The 21,455-nt window shown below is 34.9% G+C and overlaps 1 protein-coding gene across 2 annotated transcripts in view; it reads left to right on the top strand.

Moving 5' to 3' along the window:
• The window catches only part of KATNBL1 (katanin regulatory subunit B1 like 1), a 66,124-nt gene extending 44,887 nt beyond the window's left edge, over positions 1-21,237 (top strand). For both annotated transcript variants that reach the window (XM_081230206.1, XM_081230205.1), the window contains 9 exons: positions 3,996-4,126; positions 5,059-5,099; positions 6,548-6,827; positions 10,923-11,041; positions 11,737-11,787; positions 11,882-11,971; positions 12,314-12,403; positions 13,215-13,308; positions 15,005-21,237. In XM_081230206.1, the coding sequence (XP_081086332.1) occupies positions 4,010-4,126; positions 5,059-5,099; positions 6,548-6,827; positions 10,923-11,041; positions 11,737-11,787; positions 11,882-11,971; positions 12,314-12,403; positions 13,215-13,308; positions 15,005-15,037 (915 nt within the window). In that variant the 5' untranslated portion in view covers positions 3,996-4,009 and the 3' untranslated portion in view covers positions 15,038-21,237. The remainder of the gene's footprint in view (positions 1-3,995; positions 4,127-5,058; positions 5,100-6,547; positions 6,828-10,922; positions 11,042-11,736; positions 11,788-11,881; positions 11,972-12,313; positions 12,404-13,214; positions 13,309-15,004) is intronic.
• The last annotated feature ends 218 nt before the right edge of the window (positions 21,238-21,455 follow it).

Raw genomic sequence — 21,455 nt, 5'->3', positions numbered from 1 at the left:
AAACAAACAAAAAAGCTTACCTTGTGGACAAGACCCTTTATGATCTAGCTTCTGCCTATCTCTCCAGCCTCATTTCTCACTCTGCTGCAGCACACCCCCAGCCTAAGCTCTAGTCACATGCATCTACTTAACAGATTGCCAAACAAATCATGTTGCTTCATGCCTTTCAGTTCTACACATGCTATTTTCTCATGTGCTATTTGCCCTAGAAGACTTTTCCTCAGTGGAGATTTGCTGACTTGCATGGGTACCCCTCTGTCAGAGTGCTTATTGTATTACTGCAATTATTTATTTACTTTTTTAAAAGTCTCATCCTAGAGGTTTCGTAACCTGGGGGCACAAGTGGATGGACTGTCCCTGAATTAGCCGCGAAATCATAAAATACCCTGAAATTGATTGCAGAATTTCCTGTGTTCGTGTATATTTTTGGAAAATTCTCTAAGACAGATTTTTTTTTTTTTTTTTTTACTAAGAACGTGTATCAGAAAAACCTGTGGGGAGGGGCGGGGAGGGAGAGGGATGGACTGGGAGTTTGGGGTTGGTAGATACAAACTATTACATTTAGAATGGATAAACCACAAGGTCCTAATGTGTAGCACAGGGAACTATACTCAATATCCTGTGATAAACCATAATGGAAAAGAATATTAAAAAAGAATGTGTCTCTATGTGTGTAACTGAGTCAGTTTGCTGCACAGCAGAGATTGCCACCACATGGTAAATCAACTGTACTTCAGTAAAAAAAAATTTTAAATGATAGAAATACCTGTGGGGCTTTTTAAAAATATAATTGCTTTGGGCTTTTTTCCTGATACCTGCTGAGTTATAGTCTGAAATTAGGGCCCAGAAAGATGTATTTTCAAAAAGCTTCCTAAATGATTCTTTAGAACAGTATCTCTGTCCATCATCTACATTAACTCCAGGGCCTGGCATATAATGAATGCTCAAGAAATGTTTAAAACAAGAATGAGGGAGAAACTTGGGTTGCAGGGCATGACCTGAAATAAATTTGCTATGTGAAACCTGAGTGCAAGTGGGAAAGTCACTGATATCCTCTGTTACATAAATGAAGTCACAGCATTTATTTTCTGCCCTTTGGATATAATTGGAGGAGCAAAATAATGTGGGTTATATTTTTCAAAGATGGAAGAAAGCTTTGGAGAGCTAGCTGCACGAATGAAAGAAAAATTTAAAGGTTGGGCATAAAACAAGTCAGATATATATAGTCTGATTTTGATTCCCCTGGCTGCTTATGCTTGTATATGACCCAGTGATTTGCTTCCAAAATTTTAGGCTTCAGTGCATTCGAATCTCAAGATACCACTACTATTAGACCTGATTTCATAAACTTTAATAATATATGGCTAGTGATATGGAAAATGGGGAGATTGACATGTTGTGTTGGCAAAAAGTACATGCCATATTTTTGTAACTGGTTGCAACTTAGGAATGAGAACAGAAAGAACTTTACTGGAATCCCCTGCCTTGTGCTTCCTCTATGTTTAAGGCTTTTAAAAAATGTATAACTTAGAACTACATTCATACCTCAGAGATATTGCAGGTTTGGTTTCAGACCACCATAATAAAGCAAGTCACACAAATTTTTTGGTTTCCCATTGCATATAAAAGTTATGTTTATACTATATTATATGTAGTTTATTAGGTGTGCAGTAGCATTATGTTTAAAAAAATGTACATACCTTAATTTAAAAATACTTTATTGCTAAAAATTGCTAGCCATCATCTGAGCCTTCAACAAGTCGTAATCTTTTTGCTGGTGGAAGGTCTTGCCTCAGTGTTGATGGCTGCTAACTCATCAGCGTGGTGGTTGCTGAAGTTGGGGTGGCTATGGCAGTTTCTTAAAATAAGACAGCAGTGAAGTTTGCTGCATCAATTGACTCTTCCTTTCACAAATGATTTCTCTGTAGCATGCAGTGTTGTTTGATAGCACTTTACCCACTGCAGAACTTCTTTCAAAATTGGAGTCAATCCTCTCAACCCCTGCTGCTGCTTTATCAACTGAGTTTGGCAATATTCTATACAAATTCTTTCCCGTCATTTCAACAGTTTTCACAGCGTCTTCACCAGGAGTAGATTCTTTCTCAAGAATCCATCTTCTTTGCTCATCCAGAAAAGGCAGCTCCTCATCTGTTACAGTTTTATCATGAAACTGCAGCAATTCAGTTACATCTTCCAGCTCCACTTGTAATTCCAGTCCTCTTGCTATTTCTACCACATCTGTAGTTACTTCCTCCACTGAAGTCTTGAACCCCTCAAAGTCATCCATTAGGGTTGGAATCAACTCTTCCAAAATCCTGTTAATGTTGATATTTTGACCTTTTCCCATGAGTCACAAATGTTTGTAATGACATCTAGAATGTTGAATCTGTTCCAGAAGTTTTTCAGTTTACTCTGCTATAGCCTTACAAAATACATTTCGTAGTAATAAGACTTGAAAGTCAAAATTATTCCTTGCTCCATGGGCTGAAGAATGGATGCTCTGTTAGCAGGCATAAAAACAATATGAATCTCATTGTACATCTTCATCGGAGCTCTTGGGTGACCAGGTGCATTGTAAATGAGCAGTAATATTTTGCAAGGAATCTTTTTTTCTGAGCAGTAGGTCTCAACAGTGGGCTTAAAATCTTCAGTAAACCATATTGTAAACACATATGCTTTCATCCAGGCTTTGTTGTTTCATTTATAGAGTTCAAGTAGAGTTGATTTAGCATAGTTCTTAAGGGCCCTAGGATTTGGGGAATGGTAAATGATCACTGGCTTCAACTTAAAGTCATCAGCCACATTGGCCCCTAAGAAGAGAGTCAGACTGTCCTTTGAAGCCAATCTTTGACTTCTCTCTTACCTATGAAAGTCCCAGATGGCATCTTCTTCCAACAGAAGGCTGCTTCATCTCCACTGAAAATCTGTTGTTCAGTGTAGCCACCTTCATTCATTATCTTAGCTAGATCTTCTGGATAACTTGCTACAGCTTCTACATCAGCACATGCTGCTTCACTTTGTACTTTTATGTTATAGAGATAGCTTCTTTCCTTAAACCTCATGAGTTAACCTCTGTTAGCTTCAAACTTTTCTTCTGCAGCTTCCTTACCTCTCTCAATCTTTATTAAAGAGAGGGCCTTGCTCTGGAATAGGTTTTGGCTTAAGGGAATGTTGTGGCTAGTTTGATCTTCTATCCAGATCACTAAAACTTTCACCATGTCGACAGTGAGGCTTTTTCACTTTACCATTCGTGTGTTCACTGGAATGGCACTTTTAATTTCCTTCAAGAACTTTTCCTTTGCATTCACAACTTGCCTAACTGGTGCAAGAGGCCTAGCTTTCAGCCTTCTTGCTTTTGACATGCCTTCCTCACTACACTTAATCATTTCTAGCTTTTGACTTAAAAGGAGAGACTTACCACTGTTCCTTTCACTTGAACACTTAGAGGCCATGGTAGGGTTATTCACTGACCTAATTTCAATATTGCTGTGTCTTAGGGAATAGGGAGATCCGAGGAGAGGGAGAGAGCAGGGAATAGCCAGTCAGTGGAGCAGTCGGAACACACACATTTATCAATTAAGTTCACCATCTTAGGTGGACAAGGTTCATGGTGCTCAAAAACAGCTACAGTAGTAAGATCAAAGATCCCTGATCACAAATCGTTATAACAAATATAATAATGGAGAAGTTTGAAATATTGTGAGAATTACCAAAATGTGACACAGACATGAAGTGAACAAATGCTGTTGGAAAAATGGTGCCAATAGACTTGCTTGATGCAGAGTTGCCACAAACTTTCAATTTGTTAAAAAAAACCCCAAAAATCACAATGTCTGTGAAGTGCAATAAAATGAGGTATACCCACATATCCTTTGCTTTACTTGTAAGCCTCTTATACATAGCGTAGAGCTGTTGTATTTTTATGTGTGTTAAGGAAAGGATCAGGCTCGTTTGCTTTTTGTATTTTCCATTTATTATTTTTATTTTTTGTCTAGGTTTTTAAGAGATTATGGCATCTGAAACCCACAATGTTAAAAAACGCAACTTTTGTAATAATATTGAAGATCATTTCATTGATGTTCCTAGAAAAAGGATCTCTAATTTCACTAATAAGAACATGAAGGAGGTAAGTCAGTCCATGGTTTCTAGGAATGGGTAAGACAGTATCTCAGTCTGTTTGGGCTGCTACACAAACAATACCATAGACTGTGTGGCTCATAAACAACAGAAATTTATTTCTCACAGTTTTGGAGGCTGAGAAGTCCAAGATCAAGGCCCTAGCAGAGTTGGTATCCAGTGAGGGCCCACTTCCTGGTTCATAGATAGCTTTTCTCTACTTCCTCACATGATAGAAGGGGAGAGAGAGAATTCTCTGGGCTCTCTGTTATAAGGACACTAATCTTATTCATGGGGTTTTACTTTTATGACCTAATCACCTCCCGAAAGCCTTACTTCCTAATACCATCACTCTGGGGGTTAGGATTTCAACAGAGGAATTTGGGGGAGACACATTCAGTTTGACACAATTTAAACTGCTAAGTCTATGGATACTTCTGGTTAAAGTGTTTAAACAATGGGAGGGTGACAGTTCTGCTCAATCTGCCAAAATTAAGTAGAATTAATCAAATAATTGAAATCTGTATTCCAAAAGCTCTGAAAACTTCTTGGCAGTATATTGTTTTGATATAGTATAATTTGACTATTTTAGTTTAATTTTAGAGGAATCACAGAGATGCTTTTTGTTCACCATTGCAAGGCTCATAGCACTGATATAATTTCTTAAAATCATATTAAAATTCAACTCATTTATTTAGCACTCTGTATATATAATATGTGACTAGTAGCGTGAACTAGCCAGATGAGTATGTTGCATTGTTAAAAATACCTACATACAATGTTGTTGTAACTAATGATTGAGAGTACAGCATCAGTACAGTAAAAGCTTTAATCTGAAAAATTTAATAGTTCAATTTCAGACTTGTTGACATTAATCACAAAGTTTACATAGCTTTGTTAAGGAACTTAAATATGCTGCAACTATCTACTTTTATTTTTCAGGTTAAGAAGTCTCCAAAACAGTTGGCTGCTTACATAACTAGGTAAGAGCTTCTTTAAAGTTTGTGGGAAACAGCAAATATTGAAAGCTGGGTAAGAGTGAAAATGGAGCGGGGAAGTATTGTCTTTTAGTATAATAATATTAATTTATTGTCAAACAACTCCTTTGTGCCAGGTACTGTGCTAAACATATCAATATTAGATAGGTATCATTACCCCAAACAGTTGATGAGTAAAACTAAAGATTTGTTATTTCTTTAGGATTGTACATCCAGAAGGTGGTAAAAATGGCATTTACTCTCAGATCTGCCGAACTCCAAAGGCGCTTTCTACTAAACCACTCGTTCTCAAAGTGTGTGATCTGTGGACCCTGGAGGTCCCAAAGGCCTTTCAAGGAGTTTGTGAGGTCAAAACTATCTTCATAACAATACTAAGACATTATTTACCTTCTTCATTTCCACTCTCTTACAAGTGTACAGTAGAGTTTTCCAGCAGCTACATGATATTTGATATCACAATATATGGAATGCAGAAGCAGATATGAGGATCCAGCTGTCTTCTGTTAAACCAGATATTAGAGATTTTGCACAAATGCAAAACAGTGCCATTCTTCTCACTATATTTTTTGTTCGTTTGTTTTGGAAAATAAAGGATTTTTAAAAAAATATTCTATGTAGTATGTAATGAGTTTATCTTTTTCTTTTTCTTTTTTTGGCTGTGCTGTGAGACTTGTGGGATCTTAGCTCCCCGACCAGGGATTGAACCCACGCCCGCAGCAGTGGAAGTGTGGAGTCCTAACCACTGGACCGCCAGGGAATTCCCCTGAGTTTATCATCTTTAAAATTAATTAACAAATTTTCTGTTTTAGTTTCTGATTCATCAAATATCAGTAAATATTGCCCACATAAAAAAATTATTTTGAGACCTCAATAATTTTTAAGAGTGCAAAGCATCCTGAGGTCAAAACATTTGAGAACCACTATACTATACCATGAGATGTTGTCAATAGTATTTTATCTTATTCAAACAAATTAAATGTACTTCAACTTAATCGAAATAAGTGTTCTCTTTTATTTTATATTAAAATATATATTCAGACTTGCCTGATTCAAATTAAAATATTCAAACTTGCTCACTTATTGTGTCACTTTGTTAGAAAAAGATTAGGTGACTAGAAATTGTTAAATTTTTCATACTCCTGAATGCCCCGTAATATTTCATTTTAAAAGTATCTAGTTATTATGCCTCTTCTTTTTTTTTTCCCCCTTTTGGTATAAAGTACCACCCTTTTCATTGTTTTCCAGATGGATTGTAATTTCCCTTTTATTTTCCTCTTCAATCTAAGAGTTAAGATTTTAAAAAATTATTCTGCTTACTTCTAATTTTAGTGGATTGTGATCACAAAATGTGGCCTACTAAATCTTTCTCTTTAAAACTTTTAAAGGTTTTCATATGGTTCTTTTTCATTTAAGAAAATCAATTCTTTTTACAGAACAGTTGGACAAGCTGTGAAAAGCCCAGATAAACTACGTAAGGTGATCTATCACAGAAAGAAAGTTCATCATCCTTTTCAAAATCCTTGCTGCAGAAAAAAGCAGTCCCCCAACAGTGGGGGCTGTGACATGGCAAATAAAGAGAATGAGCTGGCTTGTGCAGGCCGCCTCCCTGAGCAAGTGCGGCAGGGTAGTCGACCATATCTGGTTAGCCCCAGTGATTCTGGTTCTTCACAGACAGAAAGCCCATCATCAAAATATAGTGGTTTTTTTTCTGAGGTAAGTCATTTATATAAGCTTAACTTTATTCCTGATTTAATACTGGCTTTTTCCTTTGCCATAGTCTACTAGCAAAATAGTTCACTGCTGATTGAATTCAGACTATTTGAGAGACTGTAAGTCCCTGAGACAATTTTCTAGATTAACTAAATTTGAATCAGTTGTTTATTCCATTTTTCCAAGTTAGTGATATCTGAGATGGAATGAAATGATTAACAAGCTGCTGTAAATATCCAGAATGGAAAGTTGGCCAGTAGAGACTTAAAGAAAAGGAAAAGAAGAAATCTTTCCTAACAAGTGGACCACGAAAGCCAGTTATCCAAGCACATTTTGCTGGGCTCTCAAAATTGCCATTGGAAAGTTTTTTAAGGCAAACCTGCTTAGTTTTGCTGTTCTTCTGGCTCAGGCAAAGTTAGTTGTTTGAACAGGTTCACGGGAATTGTTTTGGGTGATAGAAATGTTCTAGAACTGGACTGTGATGATGGTTGTACAACTCCATAAATTTATTAAAAATCATTGAATTACATATTTTAAATATGTGTGAGTTTTATGGTATGTAAATTATACCTCAGGAAAACCATTTTTTTAATGGTTATTTGAAAGAATGGTTTGTTAAAATTTATAAACACGACGAGTTTACAATAATAATTATTACATGTTTTTTGTATATGTTATAGAAAATAAATCCAAAGGAAAAACTTATCTGTAATTTCAACATTTGTAAATAACAGTATTAAATTTTTTTTTTTTTTTTTTTTTGCGGTATGGACCCAGCTGCTCTGCAGCATGTGGGATGTGGGATCTTCCCGGACCGGGGCACGAACCCGTGTCCCCTGCACTGGCAGGCGGACTCTCAACCACTGCTCCACCAGGGAAGCCCCAGTATTAAAATTTTGATGTGTCTTTTTTCTCCATATTATATTGTTTGATAATTAGATTTTTGTGTTTAATAATTTGATTTTTGTGTTTAATAAATTTGAATATTTTTCCATGTAATTAAATAACACTTCTACAATTTTTTCCCTTCCAGTTTTATTGAGATATAATTGACATACAGCATTTTAAAAGTTTAAGGGATACACATAATGATTTGACTTAACTACATCATGAAATGATTACCACATTGTTTAGTGAACATCCATCATATATAGATACAAAATTTTAAAAATGGAAAAAAAATTTTTTCCTGGTGATGAGAACTCTTAGGATTTACTCTCTTAACAGCTTTTATATATAAAATACAGCAGTGTTAATTATATTTACCAAGTTGTACATTACATCCCTAGTGCTTATTTATCTTATAGCTAGAAGTTTGTACCTTTTGACTGTCTTCCTCCAATTTCCCCTCAGCCACACCCCACCTCTGGTAACCACAAATCTGATCTCTTTTTTTGTGAGTTTGTTTATTTGTTTGTTTTGATGTATAATAGACCTACAACACTATGTTAGTTCCTGGTGCACAGTGTAGTGATTTGATATTTCTGTACATTTCAAAATGATCACCACAATAAGTCTAGTTACCATCTATCACCATAAAAAGATATTATATAATTAATGGATACATAACATTACATTGCTTAAATTTACCTTAATTTCTTTAACTATGACTTGGTAAACTTAATATTGTTTCTATCTGGCACGACAGTTTGAAAAGAGCATTTTCTGTGGCATACAAGCAATAAAAGAATCTTTTTATATTTAAATGGTCATAAGTATGTGGATGAATGAAAATGAGCATCATATGCAGGATAATAATTACAAGTAAATAATACAAAAGAAAGGTAGAAAACAAAGTGTTATTAACTAAAACCATAATGAAATGATGCAAAGATTCCATTTGCCAGTGGAAGTGTTCCTGTGTAAATAAGATCCTGGGGGAGTTCCCTGGTGGTCCAGTGGTTAGGACTTGGCGCTTTTACTGACGTGGGACTAGGTTCGATCCCTGGTCAGGGAACTAAGATCCCGAAAGCTGCTCAGGGAGGCCAAAAGAAAAGATCCTGGAGTAATAGAAAGTTAGTAATGCTAGGAGAGATGAAGGCAGTGTGTATGGTATCTGTGAGAAAAGAGGGAGCAAGGAGAATTCAATAGTGAATTTTATGAGCCCTGGAGAATAGGATACCTACAGGTACCTAAACCTTAGTGTTACAGAGGATCACTGTCATACTAAGTCATTCACAAATATGTATTGATGGCTCCCTGCTGTGCAGTGCATTCTGCAGGCTCTGAGAAATGGATTGGTGGGTGAAAAACAGACACTACCCCTACTTTCATGTAATTATAGAAGTGATGAGGCCGACACAGATCAGAAAATCAAAGAAACTACATACCCTGAAGGAAAAGAACATGTGACTATATAGTCCAGAAATCTGGCCTAGATTGGGACCTAGGTTGGTTCTTCAGTTGAACTGAGGGAATAAACATTCTCAGTGAAAATGCCTTAAAGCTGCAGTTTCACATTTGTATTAGTGCCGCAGTGTGGCATTTTTTCAAGGGCTTCCTTTAACCTTGCTCCCATTTCCCTACTTTTCACAAACCTGCATTAACCTCACACTTAACTTAATGGGTTTATTGATTGTTCTTTTGTTGTTTCAGATGTTTTTTCCTGATTGACTAGTGCCTGCTCTAAAAACCTAAATTTAAAAGTGATGCTATATTATTTTTTCAAAGTTCAAATATACATAACCTTTTCACCCGACAGTTACACTTCTAGGTATATACCCAGAGAATTGAAAACATAAGTCCACACAGATATTTATGAACAGATGCTTATAACATTTTATAATAGCCAAAAGTGAAAACAATTCAGATGTCCGTCAATGGACTATGGGTAACTAAAGTGTCATATTCTATACAATAGAATATTATTTGATCATTAAAAAGGAGTAAAACACCAATGTATGCTACACTGTATGTAAATCTTGATCTTTCACACATCATGCTATGTGAAAGAAGCCACACACAAAAAAAGGCCACATATTGTATGATTCAATTTATGTGAACCATCCAAATTAGGTAAAGTCACAGGGACAGAAAGTAGATTAATCGTTGTGAGGAGCTGGAGAGAGGGGAGAATGGAGTCCAGGGTTTCTTTTGGGAGTGACGAAAAGGTTCTAAAATTCATTAAGGTGATGCTTGCAAAACTCTGTGAATGTATATACTAAAAATTACTGAATTGTACATTCAAAATGGGTATGTGAATTATATCTTAATCTGTTATTGAAAAAAATTGGATCTAGCTGTTCCAGTTCTAAAATGAATCCTACAGAAGGTTTTGTACAAGTGCACGTATTTATATACATAAGGATGTTCATTGATGCACAGTTTTAATAGGGAAAAACCAGAATCAATCTAAAATTATGGTACATAAAGACTGGAGAATATGCAATTGTTTTTTAAAAATGAGGCTGATCTATGTTTTGACATTGAAAAATCTTCATAATGTGTGTGAAAAAACAAGGTTTTCAAAAATATAGATATTAGAATATTTTAATTTTATATCTACCTAATTTGTCTTTGTCTAGAAAGTGGTTTGAAAGATACTTACCAGTCTGTTAACTGTGATTACTCCTGAGGAATGTTAGTTGTTTTTGTGGGCAAGTAGAGAATATTCACTTTTTATTTTATAAAGTTTTGTGCTACTTGAACTTTTTACAATAGGAATATATTACCTTAATTATACAGAAAAAAATGAATGAATTTAAATACTTGTCACAAAACTCAATTTCTGTGGTTCCCTACTCATGCTATTCAGTTGGTAATGACTAGCCTATATGTTTACCTTTTTATTTAATACACATTATAAATTAAATCCTAGGTTTGTAGGTGAGTAAAAATAATTTATTCTATGAACTATTGAGATTTAAAAGGAAAATGGTAGCAAATAAGAAAAAGTATTGATAAAAAATAAACAGGTCCTAAATTTATTCAAATCATTTGTTTACTGTGTTCACTGCAATATTCCTTTTTGTGGGCCAGTAAAAGGGAGTCATCTTTGCCTAATTTTAAAATACGTCTACCAGAATAATTTAATTGAAAAAAATGGTTTCATGTCATATCTCAATGTGCTTTTTAACAAATTAGATTCCTGCCTTTCAGGTTTCTCAGGACCATGAAACAATGGCACAGGTTTTGTTCAGCAGGAATTTGAGATTGAATGTAGCTTTAACTTTCTGGAGAAGGAGAAGTATAAGTGAACTTGTAGCTTATTTGGTGAGGTAAGTGTGACCCTTTATGGTTTTGTTCAGTAAAAGTAATTTCCAATGTATTATGTAGAAGTGCCTCTTCTTTTTTATGTTATACTGGCTAAAATTTTGAACTTCCTATGTTTAGCTTCAGTAGTAGCAGTATGGTTTAAATTACATTTATCTTCAGTCTAAGAGTAACCAAAATACAGAAAACCATCTGTTTTATCAGATTGAACAAAGCTGTTACCTTCTCTGATTAAGATTCTTATCTATAAAACTAAGAGATACCATTATGGGAAAACCAACCTTTTAAAAATCCCCTTTGAGTGAAAATTTTAACCATTACCTTCCTCACTGTATTTAAGTCTCCTCAAATGTTACCTTGGTGAGGCCTTCCTTGACTATCTTATTTAATAATACGTATTTCTTCACTCCCTATCCTTCTTTCCCATTTTATTTTTCTCCATAGCCCTTACCACCACTAACATGCTTTATATATTTCACTTGTTTATTGTCTGTCCTTGCCTTCTCCACCTCCTCCCACACTCACACACATATTGAAATACAAGCCCTATTTCTTTGTTCACTGCTGTATCCCTAACAACTGACTCATCATAGACACTCAGATCATTTGTTGAATGAGTAAATTTCTCAAAAGCAGTGTGAAGGTTATAATACGAAAATAAATAAGGAAATCAGCTATCTAAGCAATTTTGTTCCCACAGGATAGAAGACCTTGGAGTTGTGGTGGATTGCCTTCCTGTGCTCACCAATAGGTATAAAGAATATTTTTCAGAAAAAAAGTACATTTAAAGAAGGACAAATTATGACCTGTTCATAATTTTATAACTTAGTATTTATTTACTTTAGTTTACAGGAGGAAAAACAATACATCTCACTTGGCTGCTGTGTAGACTTGTTGCCTCTAGTAAAGTCACTACTTAAAAGCAAATTTGAAGAGTAAGTGCTAATCTGAATCTCAATTCTTTTTTCTCTTTCAACATCCTTGATTTTGTGCCTTATAAGTGCATAGTGGTAGGCTGAGCTCCATGAGACATACATGGTTTCTGTTTTCCAGGAGCTTATAGTCCAATTAGGAAAAGAATATGGAATGACTAGAGAACAATTAAAACTGTCTATAAACATGTTACATAAAGTGTAGTTTTGTGAAAGTAGTGAAATAAATTTTTTAAAAGGGAAAGATAAGTGTTGTATGTGTTTTTTGAGGGGGGTAGAGTGTCATCTTTTCTAAAGGCTTCTTGGATGAAAACACTTGAATTTTGTAATGAAATGTCATTTCAGATATATAATAGTTGGTTTAAACTGGCTTCAAGCAGTCATAAAAAGGTGGTGGTCAGAACTATCATCCAAAACAGAAATTATAAATGATGGGTGAGTATACCTTTAAACTCATACTAATAAAGTTTTTTTTTTCAGGAAAAGCAGCGTGATTAAGCTAGGTGAGAATTTTATTTCATGATTATCAGTATATAATACTTATTCTCTTCATTTTCAGAAAAGTATTAAATTGGGATACTGTTCATATGTGAAAAGTTGAATTCCAGAGCCCAGTAACCCCCTGTATATATTGTTCTGGCAGAATCCTACCCTTCATTTTGGGAGGCAAAAGCACAGCAGTGTTTTAACCCTTATATCCATTAGAAAGGAGTGAGAGAGAGAAAAAGAGATGGCTTTTAGTGGAATAAGATTGAGGCACAGGAATGGAGTCATGCTGCGGGGTCTTTTGGCTCCCAGACATTAATATGAGAGTCCAGTGTGGATGATTACACTTCTAAAAACTGTATTATAATCATAATTTGAGTATTGCCTTGATGTGAAAATGTGTGAGTATTCTACCAAATGAGCCAGATTATCATGAAGCTACAAAAAAAAAAAATCTCGCAACAGTTTCCTTTAAATCCATAATTTGCTTTCTAGGCTCTCAGAATTTTCCCACTTTCCCACTTCATACTCGATTGTCTGAATGTTCCAAATGCCTGTTGTTTTCTTGCTTTCTTTAACAACTAAGTAACTTTTATTTTCCATGATTGACATGTACTAGTTTAAAGAGTTGCTTGATTTCAAATGGTATAATTGTATCCTGAAAAATACTTGAAAAACTTAAAGCTGTTTTCATTAAGTGTATTTACTACCAAAGTCCATATCTTACTATATTTGCATTTTTTCTTCTTTTTTCTCCTAGAAATATTCAAATTTTAAAACAACAATTAAGTGGATTGTGGGAACAGGAAAACCATCTTACTTTGGTTCCAGGATATACTGGTAACATAGCCAAGGTAATCTATATTTAAGCTTAATTAAAAATTAGACATAATGTAATAGTATTATACATTCATAAATGAATTCTTTCAAATGTCCAATTCAGTACTACTCTAATAACGTCTAAAGTCAATTTCTTATTTATAAACGCTTAAGGTCCTCTGGATATGAATATGACTTTGGCAAGGAATACAGGAATTAGTCATTGAATGTGTTTCAGATACAGCCACAGAAATAATGTGGTAGTAGGTGTTTAATGACCTAGCTCCAATTAGAGGATAATATTTGAAAAAAGGTTAAGAACCCAGGTTAAAAAGGCAACTGCAAAGACAGTGCTACTCAGGAAGCAAGGGGTGAGGAACATAACCAGTTTGGAGGTATTTTTACTTGGCTTTTGCTAATGTCGTGCTTTTTTGGGAAAGTTAAATTGCTCAAATCACAGTATAAATTTGACATCGTTCTTTATTGATTTGCTCGTCTCAAAGGAAAACATACATTGTTATTTTGGATTTTAATATTTAAACTCCAAAATAGTTTTGGTAGTTAAAATATAACTGCAGGAAAAAAATCACTGTTAGGAAATATTTCCACCCTTGTATTGGGCATACTGCTATCATATAAATGGGTATTAGCCAGAAATATAAAACTTTCTTTGGTTTAAAAAAATACAATATTTATATTTATGTCTTGGACTTACTTATAAAATTCTTGAAATACCTTCATGAGAGGAAGCATAATGATGTATCAAGCAAGTGTGTTACCACTGTGTATAATTTTACTGTGTAGAATTCTTAATGTTATTGTTATGAATGGCAATCAATTTCCTGAAGTTTTTTTATTGTTATAATTTTAATTGTTCTTTTGATAATAGGAGGGGAAATGAAATTAAAGTTGATAGAAAATAGAATACGTGATATATCACCTTTTTCTGGAAGTGCCTTGTCTTAGTAGTAGAACTGAAAAATTGTTTCCTTAGAAATTTGCTTTCAACTGTAATTTTTTATAAAGGGAGAAGCTTTATTGTGAATATAACCTTAAGATACTGTATTTATTATTGCAAACAATATTGAGTGATTAAAAGATCTATGAAGTTCCTTAAGCTATGATAAAACCTCTTTTACAATATTAAACCCTCAATGCAATTTTTTTTTTTTCTTTTTTGCGGTACACGCGGGCCTCTCACTGTTGTGGCCTCTCACGTTGCGGAGCACAGGCTCCGGACGCGCGGGCTCAGTGGCCATGGCTCACAGGCCTAGCCGCTCCGCGGCATGTGGGATCTTCCCGGACGGGGGCACGAACCTGTGTCCCCTGCATTGGCAGGCGGACTCTCAACCACTGCGCCACCAGGGAAGCCCTCAATGCAATTTTTTGAGGGTAGAAATCAGAACGGCTATCCTCAAGCTGGTCTAGAGTTTATATAGCACTGAAGGAGTTGCTGTGAATGATGTAATGATCTTGCTTAGCTATAAAAGCAGAGTTGTTTGATCACAGAGACTAAAACATTCACTAAGCACTTTGCAAACACTTATTGAGCAAATGCTGTGTGCTACAAAAGTGCAGATAAAATGTTGAGTAAGACAGATCTTTTGCCCTCAAAAGGTCACAAAGGGAAACAGGCAAAGCTAGTGACCAAAAGGGAGAAGAAAATGGGGTGTGTGTATGTGTTGTATTTACAGTACTGGCTAATGAAATGTTTTTGTTTTATTCTCTAAGGATGTAGATGCTTATTTATTACAGTTGCATTGAGAGACTTCCATCTACTAAATAGCATTTGGTTATTTGAAACATCCCTGGACTATATGATTTCCCCAAAAAATGTCTCACCTGAGAACTGTGAACTGTGGAAGAAATCAAAACCATTTTTTCCTTTAAAAAGCCACATAATGAAACCACTAATGAAATGCTAAGGATCTACTTCACATTGAAGTGGAAAAATATCCGAAAGGAGCAGCTTCAACTTCAATGAGGTGAAAGTGCACTATGAAGATTGTTCACCTTTGCTGCAATTTGGGATTTATATGGTTATTTGGTAACATTGTTTAAGAACTACTGGGTCTTAATGCAATCCTGCATAAGAATATAATTTATACTATGTGAAAAATAAGACAGGACTTATTACTAGGAATTATAAAGACCAATCATCATTACTTTTTTTAAGATTGTGTTTTATAAGAAAACACTTAAATGTGTGCAGCTACTATTTTCTTATGTTGAAAAGACTTTGAAAGTTTAAACCATCATAGCAGATAATCAATACTAAAAGTTTTTTGTTCACACTGAGATACTGTGTATGCAGAATGCCTTAATTATTAATAAGCCAATGTGTATGATACCAATATCTGTTTAAGAAAATTAAAACCAACCATGCTTCTGGCATGATAAAATCATGGAATTAAATCAGGGGTTTCCATTCATGTAGAATGTTGTTGTTAAAATGTATTCCACACCCATTCTTAAAACCTGAGAATATTTTTAGTATCTCTGATTTTTTTTTTGCCAGAATCATCATGTCATGTGTGTATGTGTTATTCCCATACATAAGAAAAAGGTGAATATGTATTTGTATGAATGCTTAACTGGAAATGTCCATGGAGTTGGCTAATTTATATTCACTTTTTATTGTATATATATATTCCTAATATTTTCAGTTCTGTATCATTTAAGTTTTCTTCATTTGAGTAAATTCACTAAATATTTCTATTTTTTGCTTTTTAAATTCTGATTTTATATGAATTCTGATTTTTTTCACTACATATGTTTAAAGAACTGCATACAGTGCTTTAGAATTGTTTACACTTAGTGCTGACCTATTTTAAATTCCAACACTTTACTACCTCCTCCAAAGTTTGGTATGAAATGCCAGCAGACTGTATGAGGTCTTTTTTTTTTAATACCACTCTTAGTATCAGTGAATGTCTTAACATTCTGGAATGTCTTAACAGCTGTATGCATTATCTTGAAAGTGGCTGGGGTTAAATGACACTCTTGGTGGTTCATACATCATCTCATCTTAATAAGCCTGAGAGGCATCTGAGCAAAGATTTTGAGTAATTGAATTTCTGTGCAGTAATCCTTCAAGCACTTGAATGTAAATCTTTAGCATTTATCCAATTAGCCACTACTGATATGAATCCAAAACAAGCATCTTTCTTGCTTTAAAAAATGTTATTTTTTCACTGAGTTCTATTTTTGTGTAGCTATGTATTCCTTACAGTGAACATCAATTGTAGTAACTGGTTATTCTCTAAAGTTTTTAGAATAATTTCAGATTACTGCACTTCGGAGTTTTGAGAGTTGAGTTATTTAAGAAGTCATTTTTCAAGAGATGGGAATTTGATTTGTAAACCTGCGTCATCTCTGTGAAACCTTAAGATGATGAAATACAACCCTCCTTTGTTCCTATTCCTTTTAGTTTGCACTCTCTTATCTAACAGTTTCAACCAGTCAGCGCAGTTGGTGCATGGTGCTAATGAGGCTAAGGACAAGAGTTCAATCCTTTTAGGTGTTTAACTGTACACACATACACAGAACTATTCATGGCTACAGACTGCACCTTCTCTTAGGTATCCATCTCACAAATTCACTCTTGGTCACAAGGAAGATGGTGTGTATAGCATAACACAAACCCTTCACCTCAAATGGAAAGATAACTCAAATAATTGGCACATGGGATACTATAGACTTTAATATTTAAAATAATATTAAAAATAATGTAATATCTAAAATTCTGTGTCAATATAGTTTTCTCTGGGTAAGATCAATGACTAAACATTGTCCTCTGAAAATCAAACTTAATCAAACTTCAGTAAAAATTAGGTACAAATACAAATGAAACATAGTAAAAAAAAAAAAAAGATTATCCTGTTAATGCTGAGTTTGGGTTTGTTAAAGGAGAGTAGATAATACTTCTTTTTTACATACTCAGAGCCATATAAGGCAGCAGTCTTTAGCTCACAAATATTATTCAGTGGCACACACTCCCAATTTCTGTTCTTGGCCTTTGCAGTTTACCTTAGTACCTACCTCTCTCAGTTACTGAGTTATGATTAGTATTAGATGATTTTAAGATTCTTGGATAAAAGGTGTTGGATAAGTAAATATTGATGAACTCTTATGTTGTTATCAAGCCCTTCTCATGCTGTTTAATTAGAACAGTGTTGATCTCCAGAAAGAGCCAAAGAAAGTGTTTACAAAGTATTTTGGCTGTTGTATTGACCTAGATTAGGACAATTGCTGTCTGTCATCGCTCTTTTGTTGCTGTGTTGCTAAGCAGTATAACTGAAGGACTACCCAAGGTCTCTATGCCTTTCTACCTCTTCTACCTTCTTCAGTTTTCTGTTCATGACTTGCTAACTTTGCAAGTCCAGGGACAGGTAGTTTTTTGAGATGGTAGAGGGTTATAATCAAGTAATTTGCTTCTTCTAGAGATAAAGTAAATGGTTTTATAATGAGTGTTCAGAATAAAAGTTAAAAGTTAGGAAGCAAGCCTTGTCAGATGGTTTTTAAAACTAATCTTTTGGCAGTAATTTCAAAAGTAATTGACATACATTATTTACATGAATCCTGAGGTGTGAGAATTTGGATATAAATATCTATATCTATTTTGAGGGATCATTAATATCAGCACTGAACTCTAAGGGCTACTGAGGAAGTAAATCCTAATGCCCCTAAACATACTTGGTACATGTCATGTCCTAACCTTAGAAATCCTTGTGTGGGTTCAAAGCTATATATCTGGACTTTGAAATAGTTTTCTCTCAAACTTAGAACATTTCTGTATTTGGCAAGTTGTTTATATAATTACTATCAATGGAAAACTAATTCAAGTAATGATTATTAGCTATTAAATGCTGATAATAGAAATTATATCTAAATGTTTATTCAGTTACTTAAGTTAGTCAAGGAGTTTGAAAAAACAAAATTTAAGTTAATATTTTGGTAGGTCATTCCCAGTTATTTTTCTTCCTATTTAAGAACAAAATGGTAATGTCAATTGCCTTTGTTGATTTAAAGAAAAAAAAATAGAATCACAAGCAGCTGACTCAACTGGAGTGATCTATTTGGATGCACTACTTATCCTTCAACACAGACTTTTATTTTCTAGATTATTTTCAGATGAAAATAGTATTGCTGGACATTTGTTGGTAGGTATTTACTCCTATGTTATTCTTTCTCCCTTAATTTTTAATGCTTCTAGCTATGGAAATTGTCATAGAACTTTGTGACACACTATTCCCCCTCCTTTTTCATTCTGTAACAGGCACAGATGAATAAAAAGTTCATCCTTAAACACTGTATGGTTCTAATTTGTAATATAACTTGATTGATTCAATAACAGCACCAAGTATAACAATAAAAATAAATACTGCATATCATAAACCCAGTATACTGAGTACATTTTCCAGTGCTGTACTTAATATATAGAACATTGTAGTCATCATAATTTTCTCTGGGTCAGATCATTGACTTAACAGTAAATGCTAAAATCAAACTTCAGTAAAAATTAAGTACAAATACAAATATATACCACAGTATTTTCTCTTATAGACTATAATTAATCATAAAACATGAAAAGACAAAGTTACTGTGTACCAGTAGCTCTATGAAAGGGCAGCCCCACAGCTGCCAGTATTTTTTATAGCAATGCTTATTATATGTTCTTTGATATACAGAATTACTGTTCTCTGAACTACGAAGTTTTCTGTTGGTAGATGCCATGAGTCTAGATAAGGAGTCAGCCCCCAAATGTACTTTGTGTTCAAGTTCTGTGCTTTACAGTATTCTGTATTTTCATTCAGATTTAAACCAGGATTTTTTTTTTTAAAGGTCCTGGACCTGGCCAAGACGGTTGTGACACTATGGATTTATACAAAAGCTCAGAAGAGTTGATCCAACTAGAGTGAGAATCCTGGGATACACTGAATTGCTACAATTACTAGCTTCTAGAATTACTGTATTGCATTTATTAACCAAACTTGCAACATGGGGCCTGGATTGGAATTAGACTCCACTTTCCAGAAGTCAGGAGCAGAATTTACATCCATTTACTTTTCTACTTTCATTTGAAAAAGAAAGGGGGAGGAGGAAAAAGAAATGTAAAAACTTCATTAGACCTCTGCATGAATTAGTTGAACCAGTGAATGAGGACCTGCGTCACCTCTCATTTGCCCTGCAGTAACCCGCTGGTTCCTCTCTGTACACCTGTAGCTTAGGCCCAACGACAGCAAGAGAAATGCAAGTTAACACCTTCCTTTTAGGTAGGTTCCAAAGCTTACAAAAGGTTTAGAAGATGCTTATCTAACCCCCCTTTGCCATCCAGATTCCTTTCCCCTTACTTAGAATATAGATGACAAGAAATCAGTGAAGGGGAGAAACCAGTTCACTTTTCAATCCCTTGAAAGCACCCCCTGCCTCTCCCTTAGACATAGGTATTCTTCAAGGTTCTGTCTTAGGTTCTTTTTTCCCTCTACCATTTCCCTGAAAAAAAACATTGTTTATTTCCCATGGCGTCCTTTATCATCCACATTAATTGTTCTCATTTGGGGAACAGAAGGGAGGTCATTTTTTGACTGATCAAACAGGCATGGATTTTTTTTTTTTAAGGTTGAGAAAACACTGAATTGTATGTTTATCATTCTCAAATGTATATCTTGCTTTAAACTCAACTCAGCGCATACACTATATATCCAATTGCCTACTGGAAACATCCACTGGGATTATCTTGTAGACATCCTAAATAAAGTGTGCCCAGAATTGACCTCATTCTCCACCTCCACTCCCTTGCCCCGAACCTGCCCTCCAACCCCCTCTTCTACCACCACCCAGGGAGATAAAAGTGTTGTGTCTTGGTCTTGAATTTCCATTCTCATTGAGTATTCCTAATATCAACAGTTATCAAGCCACAACCCCATGAGTCATCTTTGAATCATCTCTAAATCACTCATCACATCCTGTTGGTACAGCCCCCTAAATTTCTCTCATCTGCCGCATCCCTCCACTTTTGCCATTACTTAGTCTACATTATTCCAGCAGCCTCCTGACTGCCCTCTCTGGCATTCGTCCTGCATCCATACAAGCTATTCTCCACACATGCTCCCCCAGAATAGTCTATAGAGCACAAATTTTACCGTGTCACTCCTTAAGGCCACTTAGGAGAGTCTAAACAGTATGCTTTACAATCTCGACAGTGCCACCTTTCTCCCTTCCCCTCCCAATGCTCCAGCTAGAATGAACTTGTTTCAGTTTCTGAAAAACATTACACTTCCTCTACAAGGGTTGTTTGCCTGAACACTCTTCTCCCAAAGTCCACCCATTTATCATGTTCTTAGCCTTCGGTCTCAGCTTAAACACAGTATCTTTCGGAGACTTCTCTGAAGCCTCTTCAGCTATTAGAAGTCTCTGCCACAAATCTTTCACCTCAACCCTGTTTTTAACTCTGTGTAGTGTATTGAAATTGCTTATTATCTGTCTTCCCAGGTAGGCTGATAGCTTTATGAGGCCAGGGTCTGTGTTCTCTATCACATCCCCAGTACCTAGCATCTACCTACCCTACCAGTAGTGGGCATTTAATTCTTAGGAATAAAAATGCAAGGGTGTGGCATCTTTGGGCATACACTGTATGAGGAAGTAATTTAGTAGTCCAAAGCTATTGTGTGATAGCATAGCAGCTAAAAATGGGTAGTTATAGAAGCAAAATATCCAATTCTCGCTTTTTTGTTTTATGAAATTGGTTTATAAATATTCATGCTGCAACAAAATACAACCTTAGCTAAAATGTGTTTGATTCTTAAAAGATGTTACATTTATTTCTCTATGGTATGGTTTTACGCTCCACACAAGACCCATGCAAGTAAGGACCATCTATAAAGTTCAAAATTAAGGTATTTTCATGTAATGTGTAAAATACATAAATTTTCTTGAAATTGATGTTTTCTGTTTCTCTTCTGCTTTTATCTTAAAACAAAGAATCGTGAGGGTTTTTTTCTTAGTTCCTTTTTAAAATTACAATAGTAGTTCATACTTTTTTTTGAAAATAGAATAAGAAAAAGAAGAAAATTAAATACCCATAATCTCATCCACCTAGAGAGGAACCACTGTGTCTATCCTTCCAGATTTTATTCCATATGTATGCATATTTTTAATGCAAATGGATTCATACTCTACA

This window comes from Mesoplodon bidens, assembly GCF_964165515.1.
Source record: "Mesoplodon bidens genome assembly, chromosome: 3".
NCBI classification, from domain to species: Eukaryota; Metazoa; Chordata; class Mammalia; order Artiodactyla; family Ziphiidae; genus Mesoplodon; species Mesoplodon bidens.
The sequence above is the reverse complement of the archived record's forward strand: the minus strand, read 5'-3'. Positions and strand labels throughout refer to the sequence as shown.